Source organism: Lissotriton vulgaris, chromosome 10 (assembly GCF_964263255.1).
Source record: "Lissotriton vulgaris chromosome 10, aLisVul1.2, whole genome shotgun sequence".
Taxonomy (NCBI): Eukaryota; Metazoa; Chordata; class Amphibia; order Caudata; family Salamandridae; genus Lissotriton; species Lissotriton vulgaris.
Window position 1 is genome coordinate 602,648,600 of NC_141698.1, and position 26,247 is coordinate 602,674,846.

Below are 26,247 nucleotides of genomic sequence, written 5' to 3' on the forward strand. Positions count from 1 at the left end.
TACCAGCCAGAAGAGACCATTGCTGAGGTGCCCAGAAATGACTTCATAAATTTGATTTAGGACTACCTTTGTTTGAACTCGTACTAGAATTTAGGTGTGCCACACCATCTCTCATTTCACCTCTTCACAGAGGACACAGTTGTAGTAGCTCCAGGCAGGGCACGTCTGTTTCACATCACCTGCATCCTTAAAAGTGACATTAGACCACGGACAGTCTCACTCCTCTCTGGAGCCCCATGGGGTGCACAGTATGGCCAGCCCGGTCATCAGGTGCTGTGTCCTAGGCAGTTGCAGCCTCAAGGCTGAGAGGCTATGCTCTGTGCCAGATTGATGATGGCAATGCCCTTTGCCACATCACAAAGTGAGAAGAGGCAGCACTCATCTCACAGGATACACTGCTGATATGCCAGACCACATGAAGGGGCTTGGGGTTTTTATCAAACAGTTCATCATATAACCGGGAAGAGAGACTGGGTGATCTCACCTGTCTTGATCGGTGCTGGTTGCACTAACAGTAACAATACGCTTGTTATTGGTGTTCCACACACCTGGAACATTGCTGGGCTTTTATGCTTGGACAGTATCTCTTCCTGTAGGGCAGAGGTCTTCAAACTTTTGGATGCCGAGACTCCCTTGTCAACATTTTCAAACGTAAGGACCCCCTCCTGACAAAAATGTCTACATCTCTAGGTTATGAGGAAGGTGAGGACCAAATTATGCGACAGGCTTGACTAAACTGTGTGAGTAGAAAATGTAAATAATGTTCTGTGATGCTGCGTATTTTGGGGTAGCATTGCTTTATTATTTAGAATTTTTTTTAAACACAGTAATACTGAGGAAAGATTTCACCCCATTAGTACCAGTTTATAACCAAAATACAGCAATTAACATCAGAAAGATGTCTAGTCAACCTCTGTGAAGGGCCTCCCAATCCACAGGGATATGCGCTGCCACATTAGAAGTTCACCTGGCCATGGCTGGAAGCAGCAAGGGTGCATTCAAACCGTGGCGGTCTTGTGCAGAGTTAAGCAGTTTACCCATGCCCCTTTCCTCTCACCCCCTTCCTTCCATCCCTCTCTTCTCTCCTCTCCCAACCCCGGATCCCTCTCTCACATTGCACGCAGATGGTTATTAGCCCCAGGACACCTTTTGGTAACAGTAGCTCACTACAAATGTAAATAATAGGCAGAAGCAGGGGATCCATTAGACCCGAACTTCGGGGGGTAGGGGAGGGGGTTAACACTCCCAGCCAGGGCTTGTCCAAGCACTGGTCGCACACGGTGCAACAGTCTTTCTACCTTCTCCATGAATTCCCTCACTACCACTCACCAACAATACACCTCATCTCTCTATAGCACCTGTCTGACAAACATTTCATTTTTTTATAGCGCTAGTCATAGTTTACTCACACTCAGTTCTGTGATGTGCATGGTACATCTTCTTTGTACCAGGCACTTTAACCTTCTGCACTGTGTGGGTGACAAGAGTGCCCATGTGACTGCACGGTGAGCAATGCAACAGTGTGAGAGTAGGGTAAAATGAGTGACTGCAGGGTGAGTGAGGTGACCATATGAATTTGGGTTCGGCTGTAAGTGCAGAGTGGGACGAATTAGTGCATGGTTAGTGATGGCCTTGTTTGAGTGAGCTACAGATTGAGCAGTAAGGGGGGACAGGTGAGTGGAGTGTCACATGAGTGCAGGGTGAGAAGTGTGCTCGTGTGACTGCAGGGTGATGTACAAAGTGAACAATGCAAGAAAATGTTTAGTGCAGAGTGATCACTGTGAGAGCAGGGTGAGCGGGTGAATGGTGCGAGTGCATGGTCTGAGTGCATTGTGATCAGTGTGAGTGCATTGTGATCAGTGTGAGTGCATTGTGATCAGTGCGAGTGCATTGTGATCAGTGCGAGTGCATTGTGATCAGTGCGAGTGCATTGTGATCAGTGCGAGTGCATTGTGATCAGTGCGAGTGCATTGTGATCAGTGCGAGTGCATTGTGATCAGTGCGAGTGCAGGGTGAACGTGAAAGTGGAGGCAAGAATGATAAGTGAGTAGTCTGAAAGCAGGGTGCATTCCCACAAACTTGAAGCGTAGGGTTTCAGATATAAGTTAACCCCTTCCGCGTTGATGACGAGCTCAGCTCGTCATGTAACGAGGTATTTTGAAAAATGCCGCACACAGCGGGAAAAGCCGCCGCAGCGATGTGGTAAAACTATTGCTATAATGGCATTAATCAGGGTTCGAGGGTGGAGGAAATAAATAATGTGCTGATCCTGCAACAAACTTCCAGTCTAACGATTAGGGTTACCAGCTCATTATTTTGATGGCCCAGAAATAAGCTGTCACCTACAACTGTATTTTTTGCACTTATCTGTGAATACTTAGAACAGCAAATATAAATAGAAAGCACTTTTAATTGTGTTATAGGGATGCCTCAATGATCCATGACTAATAATTAAAGAGAATAAAGACAGAAAAGTCACATAACTAATTAATATATACTTTTTTATTTATAACTCAATTTAGTGTCAAGAGCAGGTCTCTGCAGGATCTTTAAACAACACACAGCAGGCATGTTTCTTTTGGCAACCCAACTTTATATTTCTTTTCATTAAATGCATTCTCACACTACAGCAAGTGTAAAAATACAAATGTAAGGAATAGGCAGAGTGGGGGCCCAGGGGGTACTGGAACCATAAAAAAACTAAGCTTTGGTAATCAGTCAACAAAGGCATGTAAATATGCTAATGGTCTTTAAAGACCTGTGAAAAACTCGGGCCGGAGATAAGACTCCAGACACTGCCCAGCCGAGCGAGCTGCACTGCAGCAGCCCGGGCTGAGACACAGGATGGGGGAGGAGGGGGGCTGAAGCCCTGGAGGCCACGGCAGAAGTGACACTGTGAAGGCGCGACCCCCTTTGCATCGCTCCACGGCCCCCCTAGGGGTCGCGCCCCACAGTTTGAAGACCCCTGCTGTAGGGTCATGCACACTCCTTTCCTTTCTGAGCAGGTAGGCAGCCTTCTAGGTGCTCAGCAGATCCTCAGCTTTTCCAGCAAATTTGTTAAAACTTCAAGTGACATCCCTTCACTTCTGGAAAACTGTCCGTCATTCAGACAAATCCCCTGCTCTCATATCAGCACTTCAAGTACTCTATGAGCACTCCTTTCCCTGTTCAGTGAAGCATCCTAGAACGGGAATCGTCTGGGGCCAACTTATATACTCATTTTCCAGACAGGGGACATTAATCCACAGCACAAGAGTTTGGAAGAGTGTGCTTTCAAATGTCATTTTCTGGTTGTGGTACAGGCCCAGCCTCTGTGCAAGGTGATGGCTGTCAAAGCAGGTAGTGATAATGCCCACTCCAAGTAGCAGTTTCTGGAACATAAGCGTAATCACATATAACGGCTCTATACCTGGCTGTCTCCAGCCTTCCTGAGGTAGCAACCTTGGAAGGTCAAAAGGGAGGATCTTTCCTAGAGACGTCTCCACCTTTGGCACCTCTACCATCCACCAAACAGCAATGCTCAGGAAAATCTAATCAGCAATCCTTTGCTAAAAGGTCCTCGTAGAATTTCTATGGGCAGTCCTGTATCCTTTCTCTCTCACACAATTGTCTGGGTCTCCAACCTCTTGGCATCAGAAATGCTGTCAATGCACTTCCACTGTATGGGGACGCTGCTAAACTAGGGGCTTCCCACAATGGCTCCCACTGGTCATGGATGGTCCACATGCACTCAACACTTTGCGGCAGACATACACAGATAGGCATGCATTTGACAGGCAGATAGGATGTCAGTGCAAGAGTTACGTTGGAGTGGACATTTTACAAGGGCTATTAATCCTTAGAAATCAGTGCACTGCCACCACCCCTTTATGTCAACAATCCAGGACTGGACAATAGTTCTATGCCACCACAAGAGGGCACGCTTGGTGTGCCCCTCCAGATCACAGAACAGGTTCTACACCAGGACGTTTGCCATGAACACGCCTATGCCTCAGGGCACATGTTAGATTGGCTTGTTAGCTAGTCCAACAAAAAGCCAGGATGCCAGTGTCACATATAGTTGAGACACTTGGGGCAGGAATACCCATCTGTACACCGTCCCAGCACTGAAGTCCATCCCTCATAACTATATAATAACCTAACTCCATGAAACTTTTATACACTAAACAGAGACATAACAGGCTTCTAATTATGATGATCAATTTGAGGATCTAACGCAACTTGAATCTATGCTCCATCTCCTATGCATAGATTTAAGAAATCCCTCTTTTATCTCTGCCTTTTCTGGCCCATCTTGTCTTTACACTCTCAGCTACCTCCTTCGAGGAGTACATAAAGACAGTCAATTTTAAGAATTAAATGAACACTTTAGATATTGAATGAAATTAACCTATAACAAACTGAAGTGCATATAACGCAACATGCACTCTGTCTACAACTTTCCAATATCAAAGAAATATTGTGCTGATGTATAACCCGAAGAGAATGAAATAAATGAAAAGTCAATGAGATTTTAGCACATGAATCCTTCACTCCACTCTCATACAGATAAGTGTTAATCTCCCACAAAATCTGCCTCACCGTTTGCAGAGTCTCTCCATGGGCACGGTCCATATAATTTTAGTATATGTTCTTCAGGTGTACATCCAGAAGATACCATCCTATTCCTCTGAAAAATACTTGCAGTTCTACAGTTTGTAAAAAAAACACTAGCGGTCCGCAGATTCTCGGATTTTCGGCTGAACTAAGGGTCTCATTAACAGTCTTTAATTAGAACTAGGAGTAGTGCTGTGTTTATACCAGCATAGCCCTAGTAGCTCCACAGCCATAATCCTATGATCTTTCTGTCCATATGCCAGATGGTACATTAGTCAGACTGTCGGTCACACTTCCCTGTTAAGGCTAGACCCCCACAATTTCCCCTACCTAGACCAGGCGGTCCAGGGTAGGGAAATCCCATAGTGGCCCCCATGTGAAAGAAAGCTCCATTTTTTCAGGATTATTGTTTTTTTTGTTTTTAAGAAAAAACTTCTACTTTTAGAGTTTGTTTCTTGAGTACATAAAAACTTTGACAAGAAGAGCACCAAACAGGTAACCCACTTGTATAAGCGGTAGTACCTTTAGCACAGCCAGGACTCCGGTGATGGCACAGAGATCTCTACCTGCCTAGTAGGGATTTCTAAATATGGTACGCAGTCCTTCCTCTTGAGCATAGCAGCCATATCTTACGTTAACCTGGAAGGCTGGTGGGCTGCTTAAATGACCTCCTCAAGGCTTTTCTATGAACTCTATTTTTAGTGTCAACTTTGTTGTCAAACCTACCAAAATGTATTGGTGGGATGTGCAAAGATAAGACAAAGCATGCAGAGTTGGGTGTGATAAATACTGAATCAGCATGTTAAATAACGTTTTAACTAGTAAAATTCAGAACATGAGGTATGAGCCAGACTGGGTGACTATCACACTCGTGAGGTAATGTGTTTTTTACCAGGTGCTGTAAATACCACCCTGTAGTCCCACTTGCTCAGGATCCAGGTCTAATTGTTCTTTTTCTCCATTTAGCAAGGAAAATATAGTGTATCATATATTTCCCTTAAGGAAGTGACAGTCCTCTTATAATAATGATTTCACTTATCATGTGCTCAAGGTTCATGATCTGGAGAAGTCAAAGCGAGGCTTGGAGCAGCAGGTGGAGGAGATGAAGACGCAGTTGGAAGAGCTGGAGGACGAGCTCCAAGCCACGGAAGACGCCAAGCTGCGGCTCGAGGTCAACATGCAGGCGCTGAAAGCCCAGTTTGAGCGTGATTTGCAAGGCAGAGATGAACAGAATGAGGAGAAGAGGAGGCAGCTTGTGAAACAGGTAAGTTTATAAATTGGGGTACTCTGAGATGTCACAGGAATCATTTTTAGTTTTTTCTTTCAGTAGTATTTGCATTACCACCACAAAGTCTGTAAGCATATTGATTGTCATAGATGAGAGGTTCAAGAGCAGGTGGACAGATGGTTGTAAACTCTACCTCAGTAGCAACAATTACAAGTTGGCCAGAGCGTGTACCCCTGTAGGAGAGTGCTCCACCTGCTTGTAACTGGTCCATGTTTCTAATACCGGGATTTCCCGGGTGCAGGAACACCCGGCCCACTTTGACAGGTAGCAATGAGATCGCATGAGGTGCAGGATGCAAGTTTACCCTGGCCCACACACCCGACCCCATCCTATGCCACTGAATGCTCCACCTCACTGGCTGAAGCTTCCTGCTCCTGATTCCGTTTCCATTTCTGCTTCCTTCTTTTTTTTTTTTTATTAAAACAGATCTTTATTGACAGCCAAGCCATCGACAACACCAGCATTATCACATGAGCATCAGTAAACATCGCATGCGGCACCAGATACACAAAGTCAAGTAGATGTCAATAGTACACAGCCTTAGTGCCAGCATCCCGGAGGCCTGGCGGCAAAGTAGGAAGGAAGTAGTGCATCAGTGTCAAGCAAGTACTCCCGATGCAAGTAGTGTTCTGCGGTGGTGTGCCAACTGGCAATCCGTTTGTCCATTAGCTGGAGTGCGATCCAACGTCCAGTTTACCCTAACAAGAAATTTAAACAATCCCAACAACCCCCCCCCGCCCGCGTGTGTGTGACTGTGCGCCTGTCTAATCCATCCCGACTATGCTACCTCCCAAGTGTCCCTACCCCGTGCCCCCACCTCGTCCCCTCCACAAACCTACTCTAGTATAGCTACCCATCAGCAGCTCGTCAACATGCACTTACAGCTACCCTCAGTCAGCAAGGGACCTCCCCCTTCCCACCTCCCCCGTGTCCCCGATTTCAGTATGGGCTTCGATCTCAACTACCCTGTCTAGCAGTTCCACCTCCTCAGCGGAGTCAGAGTCTACTTCTTCACTTCTCTGCTTGTACTCTTTGTAGAGGTCCCAAAAATTCTTAGGCCTGCTTCTGGGCGGAAGGAGGTCGCTATACAGTTCCGTCTGGGTGCAACAGTACTGCAGGTCCCTTAGCCATGCGGCTTTGGTGGGGAGGGGCCCCCTCATCCAGCATGTCGCCACCACTCGCCTGGCCAGGAGCAGCGCCAGGTCCACCAAACGACGCAGTCCCGGGGCCAGCGGTTTCGAGTAACCGAGTAGCGCCAAAGCAGGGGCTCGAGTCAATGGCTCCCCTAGTATTTGCTCAAGTTCCGTAAAGACCTCAGCCCAGAATGCCTGCACTCCAGGGCACAGCCAAGCTAGATGGAAAAAATCAGCTGTCGGAGTCCGGCAGCGCTCGCACTCGGCCGATGTGCGAAGGCCATAGCGGTGCAGGCGAGCAGGGGTGTAATACACGCGTTGTAAATATTTGAAATGCACCAGGCGATGCCGACCGTTCAGAGAAATCCTGCGCGTGCTTGTGCAGCAGTAGCGCCACATTCCGTCGTCTATGGGAGTTTGTAGGTCTACCTGCCAGGCCTCCCTGGCCTTCGACGGTTGCAGATGCTGCTGTGTCACTCCAAGCTTGTTAAGCTGTGTGATGAGTTTCGCCGCAGAGGTGGACTTCAGTATATAAGTCAGTTCCGGGATCTCTTCAGGTTCCTCCAACCCTGGCCCCAGTAGTTCACGAAAGGCCGAGCGGAGTCTATGGTATTGGAATTTTCGTAAAAGAGTGTGTCCCGCCCCGGCGACTGGTAGCTGGTCCCAGGTTCTGAGTACGCCTCCCTCAAATAGGTGTTCCATCTTGGTAACGCCAAGAGAGCACAGCGCTTTGATTACTCCCTTCTCGCCGAGCGGATCGAGCCAAAGGGCCCACTCCACCGGTAACAGTGGGGAGTAAAGTAGTGTACAGCCCCGCGCGCGCACCAGGCAATTCCAGGCGTGGTTGGTCGCTTTCAGCGAGACCATTCGTCCAGTCGCGCGGTCCGTAGGCAAGCAGACTGTGGCAGGTAGAGGGAGCGGAGCTGCGAACAGCCGTTCCAGTAGAAGGTGCGGGATCCGCGAGTCACCGTGTACCCAGGAGTATAAGTGCGACGCCTGGGCGACTCTGTAATACCGTTCTAGGTCCGGCGCTCCCAGTCCCCCCATTTCGCAGGGTAGGGTCAGAGTTTTCCAACTAACCCGAGGCTGTTTCCCCCCCCAAGCCAGTTTCACCAATACCGAGGTGAGTTGTCGAAAGAAGGTCTTAGTTAAAACCACCGGCAAATTCAGAAAGAGGAATAAGAACCGGGGGAGCACCACCATTTTCATCAGTGCAACCCTACCCGAGAGGGAGAGTGGGAGACGAATCCACTGATCCACATCGTCCACTAGTTTGGTATAGGCAACTCCGTAATTATCTCGAACAAGGACTTCCGGGTCCGAGTGAAGTTGGATGCCCAGGTAGCGAACTGAGTCAGCTGTCCATTGCAGTGGGTAGTCCATGTCGAATTGCCGCGTCACCGGAGTGAGCGGGAACGCGATCGACTTGTCCCAATTCACTTTCAGGCCCGATAGTGAGCCAAATCGGACCACTTCTCGGAGGACCGCAGGCAAATTGACTTCCGGTTCTCTAACATACAGCAGCGTGTCGTCTGCGTAGGTTGAAATCCCTATCTTGTACGTGGGGAAGCTAACCCCCTCCAGGCTGTGGTACTCCCGCATGGCGCACGCCAGGGGTTCCGCCACCAGAGCGTAGAGTAGCGGCGACAGAGGGCAGCCCTGTCGGGTGCCTCTGCTTATGTCTATCGGGTCCGTTACCCTGTCTCCCAGGCGGAGCCTAGCGAAGGGACGATGGTACAGCGCACCAACCTGCTGAAGGAACTGTTCGCCCAGTCCCAACTTGCGCAACACCCGAACCATGAAGGGCCATTCAACCGAGTCGAACGCCTTCTCCATGTCTAAAAATATCGCCAATGCGCTGTTTTCCTGCTTTATATGCTGCATCACGCTCAACACTGTTCTGATATTGTAGGTCAGATTCCTGCTTGGGACAAACCCGGACTGCTCCGGGGCGACCAGTCCAGGTACTAATAGGGCCAGACGAGTAGCTAGGACTTTTGCATAGATTTTAGCGTCTACATTTAGTAGACTAAGGGGCCTGTACGAGCCGCAGAGATCGGGGGGTTTACCGGGCTTGGGGATGGTGATAAGCAGCGCCTCGCGCATGGTGGTCGGCATTTCCCCGTTCTCGCAAATGGCATCAAACAGTGTGATTAAGTGTGGCAACAGTAGGTCCTTAAATGTCTTATAGAACTCGACCGTAAGACCGTCCGAACCCGGCGCGCTACACGAGCGCATGCTCGCCAGCGCCTCTAATATCTCATCCTGGTGGAAGGGCGCCATTAAGAATTCCCTGTCCGAATTCTTGAGGAACGGCATGGCTAAATGGTCTAGGTAGTCCTCCATCTCACCCTCCACACCCCGTGTTTTCGTACGGTATAGTTCCGCATAGTAACTCCTGAATGTTTGGAGGATCTGCTCCTCGTCAGTCACCGTGTCCCCTTCCGGAGTCTTCAGGCCCTCTACTACCAATGGCCGTCTGGTGTTACGAGCCATACGTGCAAGGAGCGCTCCAGGCCTCTCACCCTCCCCATATTGTCTCGCCGTGGCGTATTTGCCCATATAAAGGACCTCTCTATCCGCTAGCGCTTGAAACTCAGACAGGAGTTGGGACAGGGCCTCGGCTCCGGTTGTGCTGCCCAGCCGTAGCTGTTCCGCCTCCAAACCAGCCATCTTCGCCTCCAGGGTGGTGAGGTCCCTACGTATGGATCTCAACACACCAGAATGTTTCGATATGGCCACCCCCCTGATGTACACCTTGAATGCCTCCCACACCGTGAAGAAATCCTCCACTGTGCCTACATTTTCAGTAAAGAACTGTTCTATGGCCTCCGCCAGCTCCCCCCTGAAGGCCTCGTCTAGCAGTGCAAAAGGCGGGAACCGCCATGTGAAGGCCGGGATCCCCTTCCTGGGAGTTGTGAGGTGAAGGAGGATAGGAGCGTGATCAGAAAGCGTGCGAGGGAGGACTGTGCATGTGTGTATATTATTAAGTACCAGGGGAGTTGCCAGCCAGTAATCAATCCTGGTGTGAATGTCGTGAAATGCAGAGTAGTGCGTAAACCCACCCGCCCTCGGATGTTTTTCCCTCCAGACGTCCAATAAGTCAGATTTGACCATCTCAGCTGCCATGTACGTAGCCGAGGCAACAGGCCTGCGGGCAGGGCCCGCAGAGCGGTCTAGTGACGGATCAAACACAAAATTAAAGTCCCCGCCCCAGAGTACCCAAGGTTGTGTGTGTGTTCTTGCAATAGCTGCCAGGGTCTTGTAGAATTCAGGGTGGTCATAGTTCGGGCCGTAGACGTTCACCAGCAGCATGTCCAACCCCTTACCCACACATCTCGCCAGTACATATCTACCGCCCGGATCTGAGTGTACCGGAGTGAGCTGCAGCTGTGACTTCGGGTTAACCCAAATTAACACCCCTCGGGCATGTGTCGTGAAGCCCGCCGCCACAGTGTTCCCCGATAGCCCCCTGGACCTGAGCATTCTGCTGGAGAGTGGTAGGTGTGTCTCCTGCAGTAGAGCTATGTCAACGTGGTGTCTGTGAAGGTAGTGGAGAACTTTCCGTACTTTGCGGAAGTCATTCAGTCCCCGCACATTCCACGTCATTAAATTCAGCCCATTGCGGCCGTGTGCATGCAAAGTCGGTGTGGTATCAGCCAGTGTTAGGCGAGATCAAAGCGTGGACCAAGTAATGGGATAAAGCAGGACACAGTAGGACACCCCCACCCATGTTCGTTTTTCGGCGCTCGCAGACAAGGACAGCAAAGCATTTCAGTACACACACATCATCGGCAAACCCCGCCACCAGTCCCAACCAAACAACCCCTCTCCCCTCCCCAAGAACGGTACCCACCCCAAGAACAGTGACCCACCCACAGCCGACCTTCCCCAACCTGGCCAGGCAGATCCCACACACCCCCCTCATGAATCCCCGATCGGTGTGGTGTCAAATAGTCCGACACCCACCTCACAGTGAACAAAAAAACCCAACCAAAAGCTCGAGGGCAGAGCGCACCAATGCAGTTCACCCCTAACTGTGTCAAAAGTTTGCGAGTTCTGCTCCCCCTCAGCTCCATGCAAATGTCAGTGCTCAAGGCTGGATTAAAAGTGTCACTCAGCACCCCGGTGTCCAACTACCCCGGCTCAGTGTACATTGCCGCGAGGACATACCCCCTTACCAGCACCATAGGGTAACCAGGTTGTCCGTCCCAACTGCGTGGATCAGGTGCTATCTCTAGGTCGGGGTGTCCCCAATGTCCGGGACCGTGACCTGGTTCACGTGTTTAGGGTCGATCCCATCCTCGGCCGCCATTCAGTACTGTTCCTCCAGGGATACCTCCTCCTCGTCCTCCCGGCTACTCCGGTTCTCTTTCCTCTCCCGCATCCAGGTTTTAAGGGACTTGTGCAGTTCCTTCGGGTCCGTGAAGAAGTACGACTTCCCTCCAGTGTTGATCCGAAGCTTGGCTGGGTACAACATGGCGTAGTCCAGGCCTAGCGCTCTGAGTTGCTTCTTGTACGGCGCGAACTGACGCCGTTCCTCTTGCACTTTGGCTGTAAAGTCCGGGTAGAGGGAGATATTCATGCCCTCATGCTGGAGGTTGCCCTTCTCTCGCGCCACTCTCAGGGCCGTGTCCCGGTCGCGGTAGTTGAGCAATTTCGCGATTATGGGGCGAGGTGGCAAGCCAGGCTGGGGCTGCGGGCCTAGCGTGCGGTGGGCGCGTTCCACGATGAACATGGGGGAAAAAACTTCCTCTCCCAGGAGTGCTTTCAGGAGTTTCTCAACATACAGTTCCATTTTCCCCGTTTGCGTGGATTCCGCCACTCCCGTAATTCGTAGGTTGGATCTGCTGGAACGTGCTTCCAGGTCCTCCGTCTTGTCCCTGATGACGGTCAGGAGTCTGTCGAATTGCTTGCGCTCCTTGTCCCATTCCATCTGGGCTTCCTCGGCCTCCGTGAGCCGGCGCTCCGCCATGTCAAGGCGCTCCGCATGTTTGTCCACGCGCTCTGCCATGCGGTCCATTCTGTACGACAGAGCGTCTATTTTGGTGCCCACCGCAGCAATACTTTCCTGGATACCTTTCTCCATGGCTGCCAACATGTCCCTGAGCTCCGTCGGAGCTTGGGCCGGCGCTGCTGCCGCGCCCTTCGGTGATGAGTCCGGTGCCGAAGCCTCCGAACCTTTCGGACGGCGCCGTTCAAAGGAGAGCTTCCCCTGGTTCGCGTCGTTTTTCCCCATCTTATGCACAGCTCGTGGCAAGACCGTGCCTGGAAGTGCGCCGCACAGGCCGAACAGGAATCCACCTCCGCTCCCGGAACCTCGGCGCTTGCAGTCAGGTGGCCTAGGCGAAGAAAATGGCGGCTACAATGGCCGGCAGCGCCTCACCGCCGGCGGTCCCCAGAGCGGCTCAGTGCCAATTGGGAGCCGGTCCTGTACAGTCGTCCCAAATGCTCAGTCTCTCCGCAGAAGGCGAAATCTCCCGTGCTCTGTGCAGGCGAGCAAGGCAGCTACGCTGGGTCCGATGTCGCCGCACCACGTGGCTAGGCTCCGCAGTGCAGGTGTTCCGCTGCTCCACTGCTTCTCCAGTCCCCTCACCCACCAGGGCAGTGCCGTGCAGGAAGGTAGAGGGCTTCACCCACCAGTGCCCGTGCCAGATATGTCTCTGCTCGCACAGCGTGCGGTGATCGCCGACGTTGTGGCCGCACGTATGGTGACGTCGCCCGGCCTCCTCACTAGGATAGTCCGCTGCTCACGGCCTAGTCCGCTCCGAGCAAGTCCCCAGTCACAACGCACCAGGATGTATAGCAAATTGCGCTCCGTACCCAGTCGACGGGACCTTCAAAAGTCGCCCGGGGTGCCAGCAGATAGTCCCTTGCCAGTTATAGCCAAATCGAGCTTAGTAAGGATATTTAAGCAGGATAATTCTGGAGCTTTGCAAGGAGCCGAGGGCTCACGCGTCCGCCATCGACGCCGGCTCTTTCTGCTTCCTTCTCCTCACAGGCCTCCCCTGCTTTTATTTACCACCTGATCAAAGCAGACCTTAAATGGAAAGGGATGGATCTCTTTAGAAAAGCATTGGGAGAATTCAAAGTTTTACATACATTGTCCAATGTATTCAAGGGACATGTACTCCCTTTATAGGAAGCACTTTTGTGTGGATCTTCTAATGAAAATTTCCATTGATCTTTCTTCTTTTTGACCCCTGAAATTAGTTTTAACTGATCACTTCATTACTGTTAAATCATGCTCCGAAGCGCACAACCTGGTGTTTTGAATGGAATATAGAGAAATTAAAATGGCTCTGTTGGTTTAGGTTAATGAGTATGAGACTGAACTGGATGATGAGCGAAAGCAACGTACCATCGCTGCTGCAGCCAAGAAGAAGCTCGAGGTTGACTTGAAGGATCTGGAAGGGCAATTGGACTCGTCCAACAAGAGTCGGGATGAAGCCATCAAGCAACTGAAGAAACTGCAGGTTTGGGATTGTGATTTCTTTTCATACCAATCTAATGTAATGTGGTTTCAGCACAGCAGTGTATATATATATATATATATATATATATATATATATATATATATATATATATATATATATATATATATATATATATATATATATATATATATATATTACCTACTGGCGGTCGCCAGTAGGTAGTTATAGTTAGGATAATTTTCAATGTTAAATCTCAACATTCTATTTTGAATAACTTTGGCGCCGGTTGACGAATCTGCCTGAAATTTTCAGGAAAATGGTCTCATGGCGGTCCGGTCCTTCCCTGAAAGTTTGGGGGGGATTCGTCAAGCGGGGGCCGAGATAAAAGGGGGGTCCCAAAACGCGTTTTCCCCATGTTAATTTCCATAGGGCGGTCGATTTCACTTTTAGCCCGAACGGCTGAATGGATTTCCACCAAACTTGGCAAAATTGTAGGGACTGGTAGCCCGATGTGCCTTTGCTATGTCTCAAGATATGTGCTCCAGTGGATTTTAAGTAATTAAGGTTCAAAAAAATATATATATCTATAGCCGCGCTCCCGTGCGCGCACGGGAGTGCGCTCCTGGCGCGACACGCGACTTGCGCGCAGGAAGCTGATTGGATCTCAGTTGTCTGTAAACATTCTAAACAGTGCGGAGCGGCCGCCATCTTGTGTCTCGGTAAAATCGAGACAGAAGGGGTTTGAAAAAAAAAGGGGCAAATGACCATAAGGGGGAAGAGTAGACCCCCTCTGACCCCCTAGGTTTGATGTAGGGACTAAAATAGGGTCCTGCAGGGCATTAAAAATTTTTTTTCGTTTTGCGCGGGCATATGCGCTCTCCCGTGCGCGCACGGGAGAGCGCTCCAGGCGCGACGAGCGACTTGCGCGCAGGAAGCTGATTGGATCATAAGGGGGAAGAGTAGACCCCCTCTGACCCCCTAAATCCAGGACTATATTTATGAAGGCCTTGCGCTGTTAGTTTTGCGCTTCCTGTGCGTCAATTTTTGTGACGCACCAGCGGTGTAAAAAAATGCGCATTGTTATGCAATATTCAAAAAGTGACGCATCTATCTAGATGCGTCACTTTTTAAATATAGTGCAACGAGGTACATTTTATTACACTGCTGGTGTTATGCGTCACTTTTCTGTGCGCACTCCTTATGACGTTCCAGATGTGTCATATTTAATGTATGACGAATCATGTTGCAGATACAATATGGCGCAGAGTTTTAAAAAGTGACCCATGTACCTAGATGCGTCACTTTTTAAAAATAGCGTCAGGTATAATGTATGCAGAGGGGGTGTTCCCCCACAAAAAGCTTTGTAATAGCGACGCAGTGAAATGTTTGAGATTTCACTGCGTCACTTTTAGGATGCTGTTGCATCCTTTAAATATAGTGCAACGAGGCACATTTTATTACACTGTTGGTGTGATGCGTCACTTTTCTGTACACAGTCCTTATGACATTCCAGATGTGTCATATTTAATGTATGACGAATCATGTTGCAAGGAGTTACAGATACGTCAGTATTTCTGACATATGTGTAAACATAAAAGTGATGCGAGGCCGGCGCAAAATTTTGACGCAATAGCATCCAAAAAATGACGCAGGGAAATCTCATAGATTTCAGTACGTTGTTATTACCAAGCTTTTTGCGAGGGATTGCCCCCTCTGCATACATTATACCTGATGCAGATACAATATGGCGCAGAGTTTTAAAAAGTGACCCATGTACCTAGATGCGTCACTTTTTAAAAAATAGTGTCAGGTATAATGCATGCAGAGGGGGTGTTCCTTGCAAAAAGCTTGCTAATAATGACGCAGTGCGTCACTTTTAGGATGCAGTTGCGCCAAAATCTTGCGCCTGCTTCTCAGCAAACCTTTCACATGGTGCTTTTTCCATGTGAAAGGACACATTACTGGAGTTGCGTCACTTTTGTGACGCACTCCTGCAATGCGTTACTTTTGTGTTTAGAGATATGTCAGAAATACTGACATATCTGTAACTCCTTGCGAATTGATTAGTCATATATTAAATATGACATATGTGGAATGTCATAAGGAGTGCGTCCAGATAAGTGACGCATCGCTATTTTCACGTAGCGATGCGTCACTTTTCAGAAATGAGGCCTCCAGTTTATTCACTGTGTCATAAATTTCTTTTCTAACACTCACCTTCTTTCAGTCCTCCTACTTCACTTCCTTTCACCTCTCATACCTTTCTGTTCTTTCTTACTCATTCTCCTTTCAATTATCAATGCACTATATTTCACTTACTCTTCATTTTTTAAGATTATAGCTCTTTGATGAGAATTGGAGGTAGTTCTGAAAAGAACTTTTGGTTTTCTTCTTTTAACTGAAGAGGAACAAAAACAGGGAATAGAAACTGCTCAACAGGAGCAAAAAGAAAAGAAAAAAATTAGGGGTGGGAAGAGCAGTGATGGTTCTCTAATGCCCGAACCATGAGCAGGACACTTTGCTCCCCATAGGTGAGGAGTTGATTGCAGTATCTGCATCTGACGACCCCATGGTTGAATGCAGGTTGGATGTTTGCTACCTGCCCCTGAGATTGGTCTCTTCCAGAAGAAGTTGCTCCTCCTGTTGATGTAGAGGGAACCTCCTGTGCCAGAGCCCTGACACTTTCTCGGGCAAAATTCTGGGGGTGCCTGGTCTCCACATGGCGAATCATCGTGAAGTTGCCAAAAGAGTATTTTTTTAGGGGGTTACCCCGTGACAGGACCTTTTTGCAGATCCTGCACTCTACTTTTGGTGCATTCACCTTCTTCTGGCCTTCTGGAAACTTAAAAAATTTCCAGATGAAATGTCCCTTCACCTTTGGGGTAGGTGGCTCTTCATCAATGAAGTCATCTTCACTGCTGGATGATCTGGCAGCCATGATGAACCAAGAAAAAAGGAGCAGCAAAAAAGGCAGGTCTTTCAGTCACAAAAGTGAAAGAAGAAGTGAAGGAAATGGGTGGGGATTTCATTCTATGTAAAAAAAAACTGTTAGCAACCAATGAAAAGTGTTATTTTAGGGTCACATGACCCGACGCGCTTACGCTGCGCGCTCGGGTGCACTTCCGGGTGCGTTTACGCTGCGCGATCGTAGGCGCTTCCGGGGCGCACACGTGGCGCGATCGTAGGCGCTTCCGGGGCGCACACGTGGCGCGATCGTAGGCGCTTTTGCGTGCGTTTAGGAGCCGCGCACGTAGGCGCTTCCGAGGGCACGTACGTTGTGCGCTGAAGTGACGTCATCAATCTTTAATAGAAATGCATAATCATTTTCAATATTAAAAAAAACAAATTTTATTTGTATGGTACGAAATGTTTTGCATTATTATTAACTTTTCATTCATATTTTTTTTTCACGAACGACAGTTGCGCTCTGGGTGCGCTTTCAGATGAGCTCTCGGAGAAGCTTACAGGAGAGCTTAGCTGAAAGCTTCCAGGAGCGCGCACCCAGAGCGCAAAAGAAAAAAATTATAAAAAAAATGAATACTTAAAAAAAACAGCAAATTGTAAAAAAAAAAGGTTAGAAACTCGATATACAAAGGAATTAGCATTAAAAAAACCTATGAAATTCACTGAAAAAACCATAGGTTTCACACCAGTTATAGTTAGGAATTAGCATTTAAAAAACCTATGAAATTCACTGAAAAAACCATAGGTTTCACACCAGTTATAGTTAGCTGGAAATTTTACTGATATAAAACCATTGAAATTCCCACGTTATAGTTAGTCGGACTCACTATAACTTGCGCGTACAATGCACTGCTGATGACATCACTCATGACATCACTGATGACACCATCCTTGTGACAGAGTGACAGACCTAATTTCAGTGTAATGTAACGCTTGAAACACATATTCAAAAATAGAAACAAACATTTTCTAAAAAATGGAGATACCCAAACCAGTAACAACAACCAATTCAGTAATTCCACCATCTATATACACATCCACTCATTCACCAACAGTTCTATATAGTCACTCATACATATACTCACTCATCATATGTAGTGATACACCTACACATCCTGTTACACATCAGCAATCATCCAAAAGTTACTCACACACATACTCACACATGCAAATAAACTATTAAACATCCATTTATTTGCATATACATTTATACACACACTGCCACCTTACTTCTAAGGAAACTTACCCATACTTACTCTCTTAAACAATCACTTATAGAAACACATACTTATTTACACAGGAACTCCTACAATCTCTCACTATATATACTATACTCACTTATATACATCAATACTCACATATACTAGATTAAAACATATGTCGTTACTAATGAAGACACTAGTGAGACAGTCATTCACTCACTAACACACACATATATACACTCATCCACCCATACAGTCCTGCACATATGCTGTCTTCAAAACACATACAAACAGTGAGTCAGTCACCAACCCCATGCAGCCACTTATACACAAAGAGAAACACTGATACAAACATTTAAATATTTAAACAATACTCGCTAATATATGTATTCACTAAGATACACATAATATGCCAGTTACCCAACCAATTTTTTTTAAAAAAACATCCATTTACACACTTATTTAAACATTTATTCTTCCATCGACCTTTACAAATACATATATAAAACAAATTTATTTTTCAGAAAGACACACATTCACTGGATGGTCTCATCAGTGATGTCATGAGTGATGTCATCAGCAGTGCATTGTACGCGCAAGTTATAGTGAGTCCGACTAACTATAACGTGGGAATTTCAATGGTTTTATATCAGTAAAATTTCCAGCTAACTATAACTGGTGTGAAACCTATGGTTTTTTCAGTGAATATATATATATATATATATATATATATATATATATATATATATATATATATATATATATATATATATATCATAATGAAAGTAAATGAAATGTTTTAATAGCACAAGTTTTTTAGAAACTTTTGTGGTAGCACAATATTTATTTTTAGCACTTGCACTTTATTTCGGGACGTTCGACATACAGAAAAATAGCAAATAGGTTGTGAATGCAGAGATTAATTTCAATGTGCACATCGAAACATTATTAAGTAAATTGCTAAATAATGTACAATACAACATTAATAATCTGTAGGTCCAGTTGAGTAAACACATGAGGGCTGATTACTTTAACATTTTCATACTTGGTGGTTTGGCAAAAAAATAAACCTAATAGAGTATTTGTAGGCAAGGAGCAATAGATCAGACATAAGCCGTGGATAACATTAAGTAGGGTATTAATCCCAGAATCAAGGTTTATAGCGGGTCTGTTGATTGCATGCCATTTTTTAAATAAGTTTAGCTATATAAATTATATGTGGGCCTACAGATGACAGGTTTTAAATGTATTGTATATGCTAAACGGAATTTTTAATAAATAGGGTTTTAGTATAATGATATGGGTATTTTACCAAAAATATCCTATGAAATTAGTTTTATTATTTAAATCTGTTTTTTAAATAAGTTTAAATTCTTATTTATGGCAGCATTTTGCACATTGAAATGCGAAATTGCACGAGCATGAATATGCTTTTGAAGTATGTTGTTCATGTCTATGAAATCAAAACGTCACGTGTGTATATACTGTCACTTTAAAAACAGCATGGCAACTCCGTTGCCCATTTTGTGAGCAAGGCCGAGTGAGGTCTCTCAGTCCGTTTTTCCCAGCAAAAGGTAAGTGCAAGGAACAGCGTTGTGGGATATAGATATATATATATATATGAACGCGTCAGGATATACAAGACAAATCAGGACAATTAATTAACTTTTTCCTGTGTCTCCAAGCTATACTAGCATTCTGTTGGGAGAATAAAGCTTTTGACCGGAATCCCTGCGAGTGTGGCTTGTGTTTTTTACACGCGAGCCTTTATATATATATATGTATATATATATATATATATATATATATATATAATCCAAAGAAAGCTTCTGTGGAGTATCCTTCGTCAAGCGGGGGTGGCGCGCTGCCGGTGAAGCATCCGGCAATCATATATCTCCAAAGCGGCGTCCCAAGCGCACACTCAGATGCAAATTAATTCACACTTACACCGCAGGTCTGTCAGCAATGGTAGGGTTTATTCACGCCATAAGCCCTACGTGACGCGTTTCGCACTCCATGAGTGCTTGTTCACACAATGATACTCAAAAGTTTGCCGTATTTACCATATGCTCGATGTAAACATAAACATAAACAACGGACTAACAAACACAATGTTAATGAAATAAAGCGCCATCTTGAATTATTTCGGCTTAGTGTCCTTGTGTACATATAGTTACACATTTGTACAAATTATCATGTGCAATACTGTACTTCAACCTTGATTTTTGTGTGTTAGTGATAAATAGCTAATACACAAACAAAGGCAATCAATTATATAATTCATGTACGTTGTCTGAAAGATAATATATTGTCCTGACATTTACGGCGTATTAACTGTGATGGCCTTACTAGTGAGTTCTTGTATAGGAGCCGTGTCTACGTGTGTTAAACTGCTAATGGTTTAGTTTGGTTGGGTTGAAAAACCGACGTGCGTGAGAAATCACGTGTCTTGCCTGTCCAATCTCAGGCAATGATGACGGGTTGTAATGGTAACAAGTGAAAACACTGGAGTTATGCTTCCAAAGCGTCTAGTATAGACGGTTATCATCATTGATGTATACCAACAGGATATGTTATACATGTAACATATAATACGATGAGTGCATGTGCACTAAACGGAGTACGTAACTAGACCGTAACTCCATCTCGTTGTTTGCTACAAGTTCCCTGGTTAGTGGGGAATGAAGGTATATTATATGAAAATGTAAAAAATGTAGAATAGGCCACCCTAGCTAGTGGGATTACCCCTAAATGTCGGTTGGAACATTGATACTTCCCAGATATGATTGATTAGACATAATATGGTCACTTCCCTGTAAAATACACACATATTCTATTGAAAGGCAAAACTTAGAGTACACTGGTATGATAAGGCCACGAAAAACCCGTGCTCCCATTTACCGTGAACGGTAAAGTACAATTATCAACAACAACAAGTGCACAGTGATTCAATCCAATATGGCAAAGTTAAAAAAACATACTTGGAGCGAAGAATGGAGAAAGCCAACGTTGAAAGGTATTGGGTGCAGATGTCGCAAGCCTGAGACAGAGTCCCTCCCTTTCAACATGTTGGAGAAAGCACATAAAAGACAATGTATACATATTGGTTTAGTATGAACTGCAATCATTAACCATGTAAATGTACATTATATTCCTCATCAAGGTTATGTCCTTTTGGAAAACGGGTACAGAGACCTATAATGTGTCTCGATTCCCGTTGCCTCAGTTTCAAAGCACGGTTACCACCCCTCGCCGAGAGGACTACCTGTTCAATAATATAGTACTTCAGAAGTTTAGCATTGGAAAAATGGTGACTCTCAAAATGGCGAGCAATTGGATATTGCTTATCCTTATTTGTTATTGCTCTAGTATGTTCCAGTATTCGTTGTTTTGCCATTTTCGTGGTGCTTCCTATATACTTTAGATCACATGGACATACCAATACATAGACCACGAATATGGTGGTACATGTTAAAAATTGTTTGATCGCTTCCATCTTGTTTATACTGGGATTCTAATATTCCTTTACCATCTGGCTGTTAGCACAAGCTTTGCAGTGACCGCAAGGATAAAATCCAGGGAGATCCACCCCCCGTGGTGTGCTGTCACTGATTATGTTGTGCACTAAGAGATCACCCAAATTGCGGCCCCTGCGATATGTAATGCTGGGTCTAGAGGGGATGGTGTTACCTATTATTGGATCGCTCTTAAGGATTTCCCAATTTTTTGTGATACTTCTTTTGATCTGTTTATAGTTGCCATTATAGTTCAGAATGATACGGGTCACATTTTCATCTTCCATTTTGTCATCATCCTTCCTTGTGTTACTGAGTAAGTCTTCGCGTTCTACTTGTTTCACTCTATTGATGGCTCGTTTGATAACCCATTTGGGGTATCCTCTGGCTATGAATCTTTCCGTCATTACTGTTTCTTCCCTCCAATAGTCCTCCATGCTACTACAATTGCGCTTCGCCCTGAGCAGTTTCCCGTAGGGGATACTCCACTTTAAAGGTTCAGGATCGCTGCTAAGCGCGTGTAGCAGTGTGTTGCCTCCTGTAGTTTTCCGAAACAGTACGGTTTTCAGTTTGTTGTTATGCACTATCGCGAGCCTTTATATATATATATATATATGTATATATATATATATATATATAACAGCAGAATTCCGGTAAGCAAAAAGAATTCAGACGAGCCCGTAGTCCTTTCAGATGGTTTATTCAGGCACAGCAAGCGATCGAGGACAACGCGTTTCGAACAACCCTGGTTGTTCTTGGTCACATATGTATATATATACACACACACACACACACATGCATACTATCTTGCCGTCCACAACAACCTATACTTGGAAAAAAACTATTGGGAATCAGTCACCTGCAGTAGAGATCACTTGACTGTTATGCATTCTAATTCAATTTACTTCCGCTACACTACTGTGTGAGCAATTTGGCGGAATGGAACAATAAAAGAAAATATGCCAAGAACAGAAGTTACAGTGTCCTTATATAGCACACTCTGAAGGCAGGTGAAGGAATGCTAATATTTGTCTACTTTGTTCCTTCTTCAAGGCTCAGATGAAGGACTACCAGCGAGAACTTGATGATGCACGTGCCTCAAGAGAAGAAATATTTGCGACTGCAAGAGAAAATGAAAAGAAAGCCAAGTCCTTGGAGGCTGAACTGATCCAGCTTCAAGAGGTAAAGCAGAAAAAGTAAATTGGGATGTCAAGCATATCTTAAAACTATTTGGAACAACAAAGCAGATCCGTGTTTTTTTTTGCCGCTGTCCTGATTTCCATACAGGCACACTCACAGGCACACCCACACGTTCTCACTGTATATCCTTCTATGTCTTAAATAAGTGAACTGAATTGTCTTTAATGCATGTACACTTTGTTGGAAAAATAAAATTATGTCAGTTCTTAAATAGTATTGATCTCATTCTTTTCTCCAGGATCTTGCAGCTGCAGAAAGAGCTCGTAAACAAGCTGAGCAAGAAAAGGAAGAGTTGGCTGAAGAACTTTCAGGCAGTTCATCTGGAAAGTAAGCAATATCTATAGCTCTGAAAATATAGGTGAGAGCATTATCAGAGCATGACAGCCATTGAAATTAGCATCCTATTTGAAATCCAAAAGTTGGGCCAGAGAAGGTCTATGGTGCAGCAGTAAATACAGTTGTTCACCAGCATTTTCGATTCCATGAGAGTATGAGGCAGGAAAATGAAGTATTGACACATTTTGTCTGGCACAGGGAATTGAGTTTGGGGGATGTGTGGTACTGGCCTTATTGCCTAAGTGCTGCAGAGCCTAACTTGGTTGCCCAGTCCCTCCATTATGTCCCTTCCCGTTTGTTTCAATCGCATACATTGCAGGGTTGGACAAATAGCACATAATGTCCTAAGCAGTGGGCAATAATACTTAATTGGAATCTTACTTTTAGATAAATCTCATCCTCTATCCATTATTTCCTAAATAGGTGAAAATAAAATCAGAAAGTAACGTTAACATTTTGATTAAATTGATGGGCTCCATAATTCTCTGAAGTCTAAACAATTTCTCATAGACCAGTTTGAGCAGTACGAAGACAAACACAAATTTAAGTTTGATATTTGGTGACTGAAGTAAAAAAATATTTCTGGGGAAATCTAACAGTACTGTGTTTATGATTGCAGGCTACACACTTGACGTGTGCCTGGTTATTTTCTGTAATCTTTAATGCCTCTTTGTCCGATGGGCTTTTTAATTGCATGATATAAAAAAACTGAGAACCCAGTAATTATACACTTGATACCTCTCCAGTGCCAGGAAAAACAATGTATTTCTTGTAAAACACCCGGCCACCAGGGTTGCCTCTTGGTGGCATGCTTCATCATTGGATCCATCCCGATCCACTGCGAATCGGGGTTTGCTGCCACTGACATGGGAGCACTTGTTGGTCTTTATATGATGATAAAGAAGGTGTTTATAGATAAGGAAGAGGGAGTGGAGAAAGATGCTGAGTTACGGTATACTTTAAAAATGCCTAGCTAGTAGGTATATCTGTATTATTCCTGCCTCTAGTCGGTCTGACTAGAAATGATGGGTTAGTTAGGAAGGTGAGGTTGGTAATGTGCCTGTGATCCAATAGGTCAACATTTTTGGAGCTGTGCCCCTATGGCTCTTCTTCAGGACCATGGGATCCTAGTTCCTTGGTACCACTTTTGTATGTTTAATAACAGAAAACACACTACTTGCATGGCATGCCATACTGCGAAAAATACATATATATATATATATATATATATATATATATATATATATATATATATATATATATATATATATATATATATAACAACTAATTTGTGTTCTTTATTTTTTATATGATGCCTTAATAGTGCATCATGGTACCTCCGGAGAGAGGGTGGCCTGTTGGCACACTCTAATCAAGGCAAACCCTCGCTGTGTCGCCTATTGTGGACTTAGCCCCCCAGTGACCGTAGCTGGTGATACAACCAGAGTGTATAATTACTGGGTTCTCTGTTTTTGATATAATACGTTTGACTAAGGATTACGAATCCGGGATAATCCTCCTCCTCCCGCTTTTCTTTGGCTAGTTTTTAATTGTAGCCACCCATTGTGAGACTGACTGAAACAATGTAATGAAATATTAAAGGACAGACATAATTAATAATCATCATCCAGCATTTTGCTTACTGCGTCTGAGCTCCACTCCATGGGCTCACAATGGTTTATTTTAACCTTGCACCATGCTGTATTTGGCAATGGCTCCTAGTACATTTAAGTTCAACAGGTTGAAGATAATAATTGCTTGGTTCTACCAACAAGAAGCAAAGAGATGTGGTTGAATGGTCTCTTTTTAGCTGACTTGAATTTCTTGTTTATATTTGCACCATCAGGACAGCAGAGGGTTTTTGGGGCCGCTGGGTAAATTACGTTATTACATTAATCCAGTGCAATAACATTTGGTGATAGTGCAACTTTCCCTAAAATAGTTCAAGTGGCTTACTGACTAACTCCAGTCCCTGAATACTAGGTGCTGTCCAGAGGACAAAAAACAGAAATCCACTTTTTTAGATTGTTCTTACTTCTGTTTCCCAATAATAAAAGTATACATTTTTTACATTCACTCGTCTAAACAGTGTATCCTGTTATTACTGAGGGAGGAAGTGACATGCACCCATACAAGTATTTTGCAGCTGAGTTGATCCCTTAACATTTTATGGGTATGCATGTGTTTTAGCATCTCTTCATATGGTAATGGGTTGTTTTGTGAATTCCATAGGTCTGCTCTTCAGGATGACAAGCGTCGGCTTGAGGCCAGAATCTCGCAACTGGAGGAAGAACTAGATGAGGAACAGAGCAACATGGAAAACATGAGCGATCGCTTCAGAAAAGCAGTGCAGCAGGTACGATCACTTCTTCAAATGTTTAGGTGTAAACCACTTTGCAGTTGACAACATCTGGTTTACAAACATGACTTAGTGAGTTCAAGCTTTGGAGTCTCATTGTTTTCCAGACAGAACAGATTAACAATGAATTAGCAACCGAGCGCAGTGCGGCCCAAAAGAACGAGAGTGCCCGACAGCAACTGGAGAGACAGAATAAGGAGTTGAAGTCCAAGCTGCAAGAGATGGAGGGCACAGTGAAATCTAAATTCAAGGCCACCATCACCGCTTTGGAGGCAAAGATTGCCCAGCTGGAAGAGCAGTTAGAACAGGAAGTCAGGTATGTTCGGAACCCTCACTAAATTGATATATTCAATGACCTTCTCTATTTTCGCTCAAATCCCATCAACAACATACGACATCAGCGCTCAATACTCATGCTTCAATCATACATCATTCAGACGTAGCCAGATGTCAGGATTACCTTACTTCAAAATCTCTACCCTTAACAGAAACCCATAATCTTGGAATGCATTGCGAAACATTCACCACAAATTGTGGAGAGGTGAAATGGGTAGTCATGATTTGCACGAGTATGTGGGTCTGGAGTGAGAGTGTGCTTTTCCAAGGGATTTCTACATCTCCACCTTAAAATGGGTAATGATTGTAAGCAAATAATATAATAATGCAAAAGGTTTTCTGACAAAAGGGTCGAGGTATGGGGTTCTTTGTAACAGTTTTCTTTAATTTCACATAACTCAATTTATCAACTGATTTGCCCAACACATGAGATTGGGGTACACAGTGATACCAGTAAATATGAACAGTGATACCAGTGGATATGCTTTTTACAGGCTACAAATGGTAAACATAATTTATGTCCTGCAACAACATAAAAGAACATGGGTGGAATTATTATATTGGAATATGTCATAATGTTCACGAAATGGGAAGGACTATTTATAGGTCTTAGCTATGCATTAAACAGCCGGACTTGAACGCCACTTGATGCGAATAGCTTGACAATCGTTATTCGGTTACACCACACATTACATATAATCCTGTTGACCGGAATAAGACCACCTCACCCCTCCCCCCTTCTGCTGCTCCTCCTCGCCTCCACCACAGATTTACTGTTCAATTGGTTACTTAGTTTATTTACTTATGATTCCTCCCACTTTCCCATTAGCTCACTCTCTAAGTCAAATGCTGTACACATAACAAACATATTCTTGAGAGCA

The 26,247-nt window shown here is 45.1% G+C and overlaps 1 protein-coding gene across 4 annotated transcripts in view; it reads left to right on the plus strand.

Moving 5' to 3' along the window:
- MYH11 (myosin heavy chain 11) overlaps window positions 1-26,247 on the plus strand; it is a 285,530-nt gene that overhangs the window by 236,507 nt on the left and 22,776 nt on the right. For all 4 annotated transcript variants that reach the window (XM_086941438.1, XM_086941439.1, XM_086941437.1 and 1 more), the window contains 6 exons: window positions 5,648-5,860; window positions 13,332-13,493; window positions 22,189-22,317; window positions 22,574-22,662; window positions 24,904-25,027; window positions 25,138-25,346. In XM_086941438.1, the coding sequence (XP_086797564.1) occupies window positions 5,648-5,860; window positions 13,332-13,493; window positions 22,189-22,317; window positions 22,574-22,662; window positions 24,904-25,027; window positions 25,138-25,346 (926 nt within the window). The remainder of the gene's footprint in view (window positions 1-5,647; window positions 5,861-13,331; window positions 13,494-22,188; window positions 22,318-22,573; window positions 22,663-24,903; window positions 25,028-25,137; window positions 25,347-26,247) is intronic.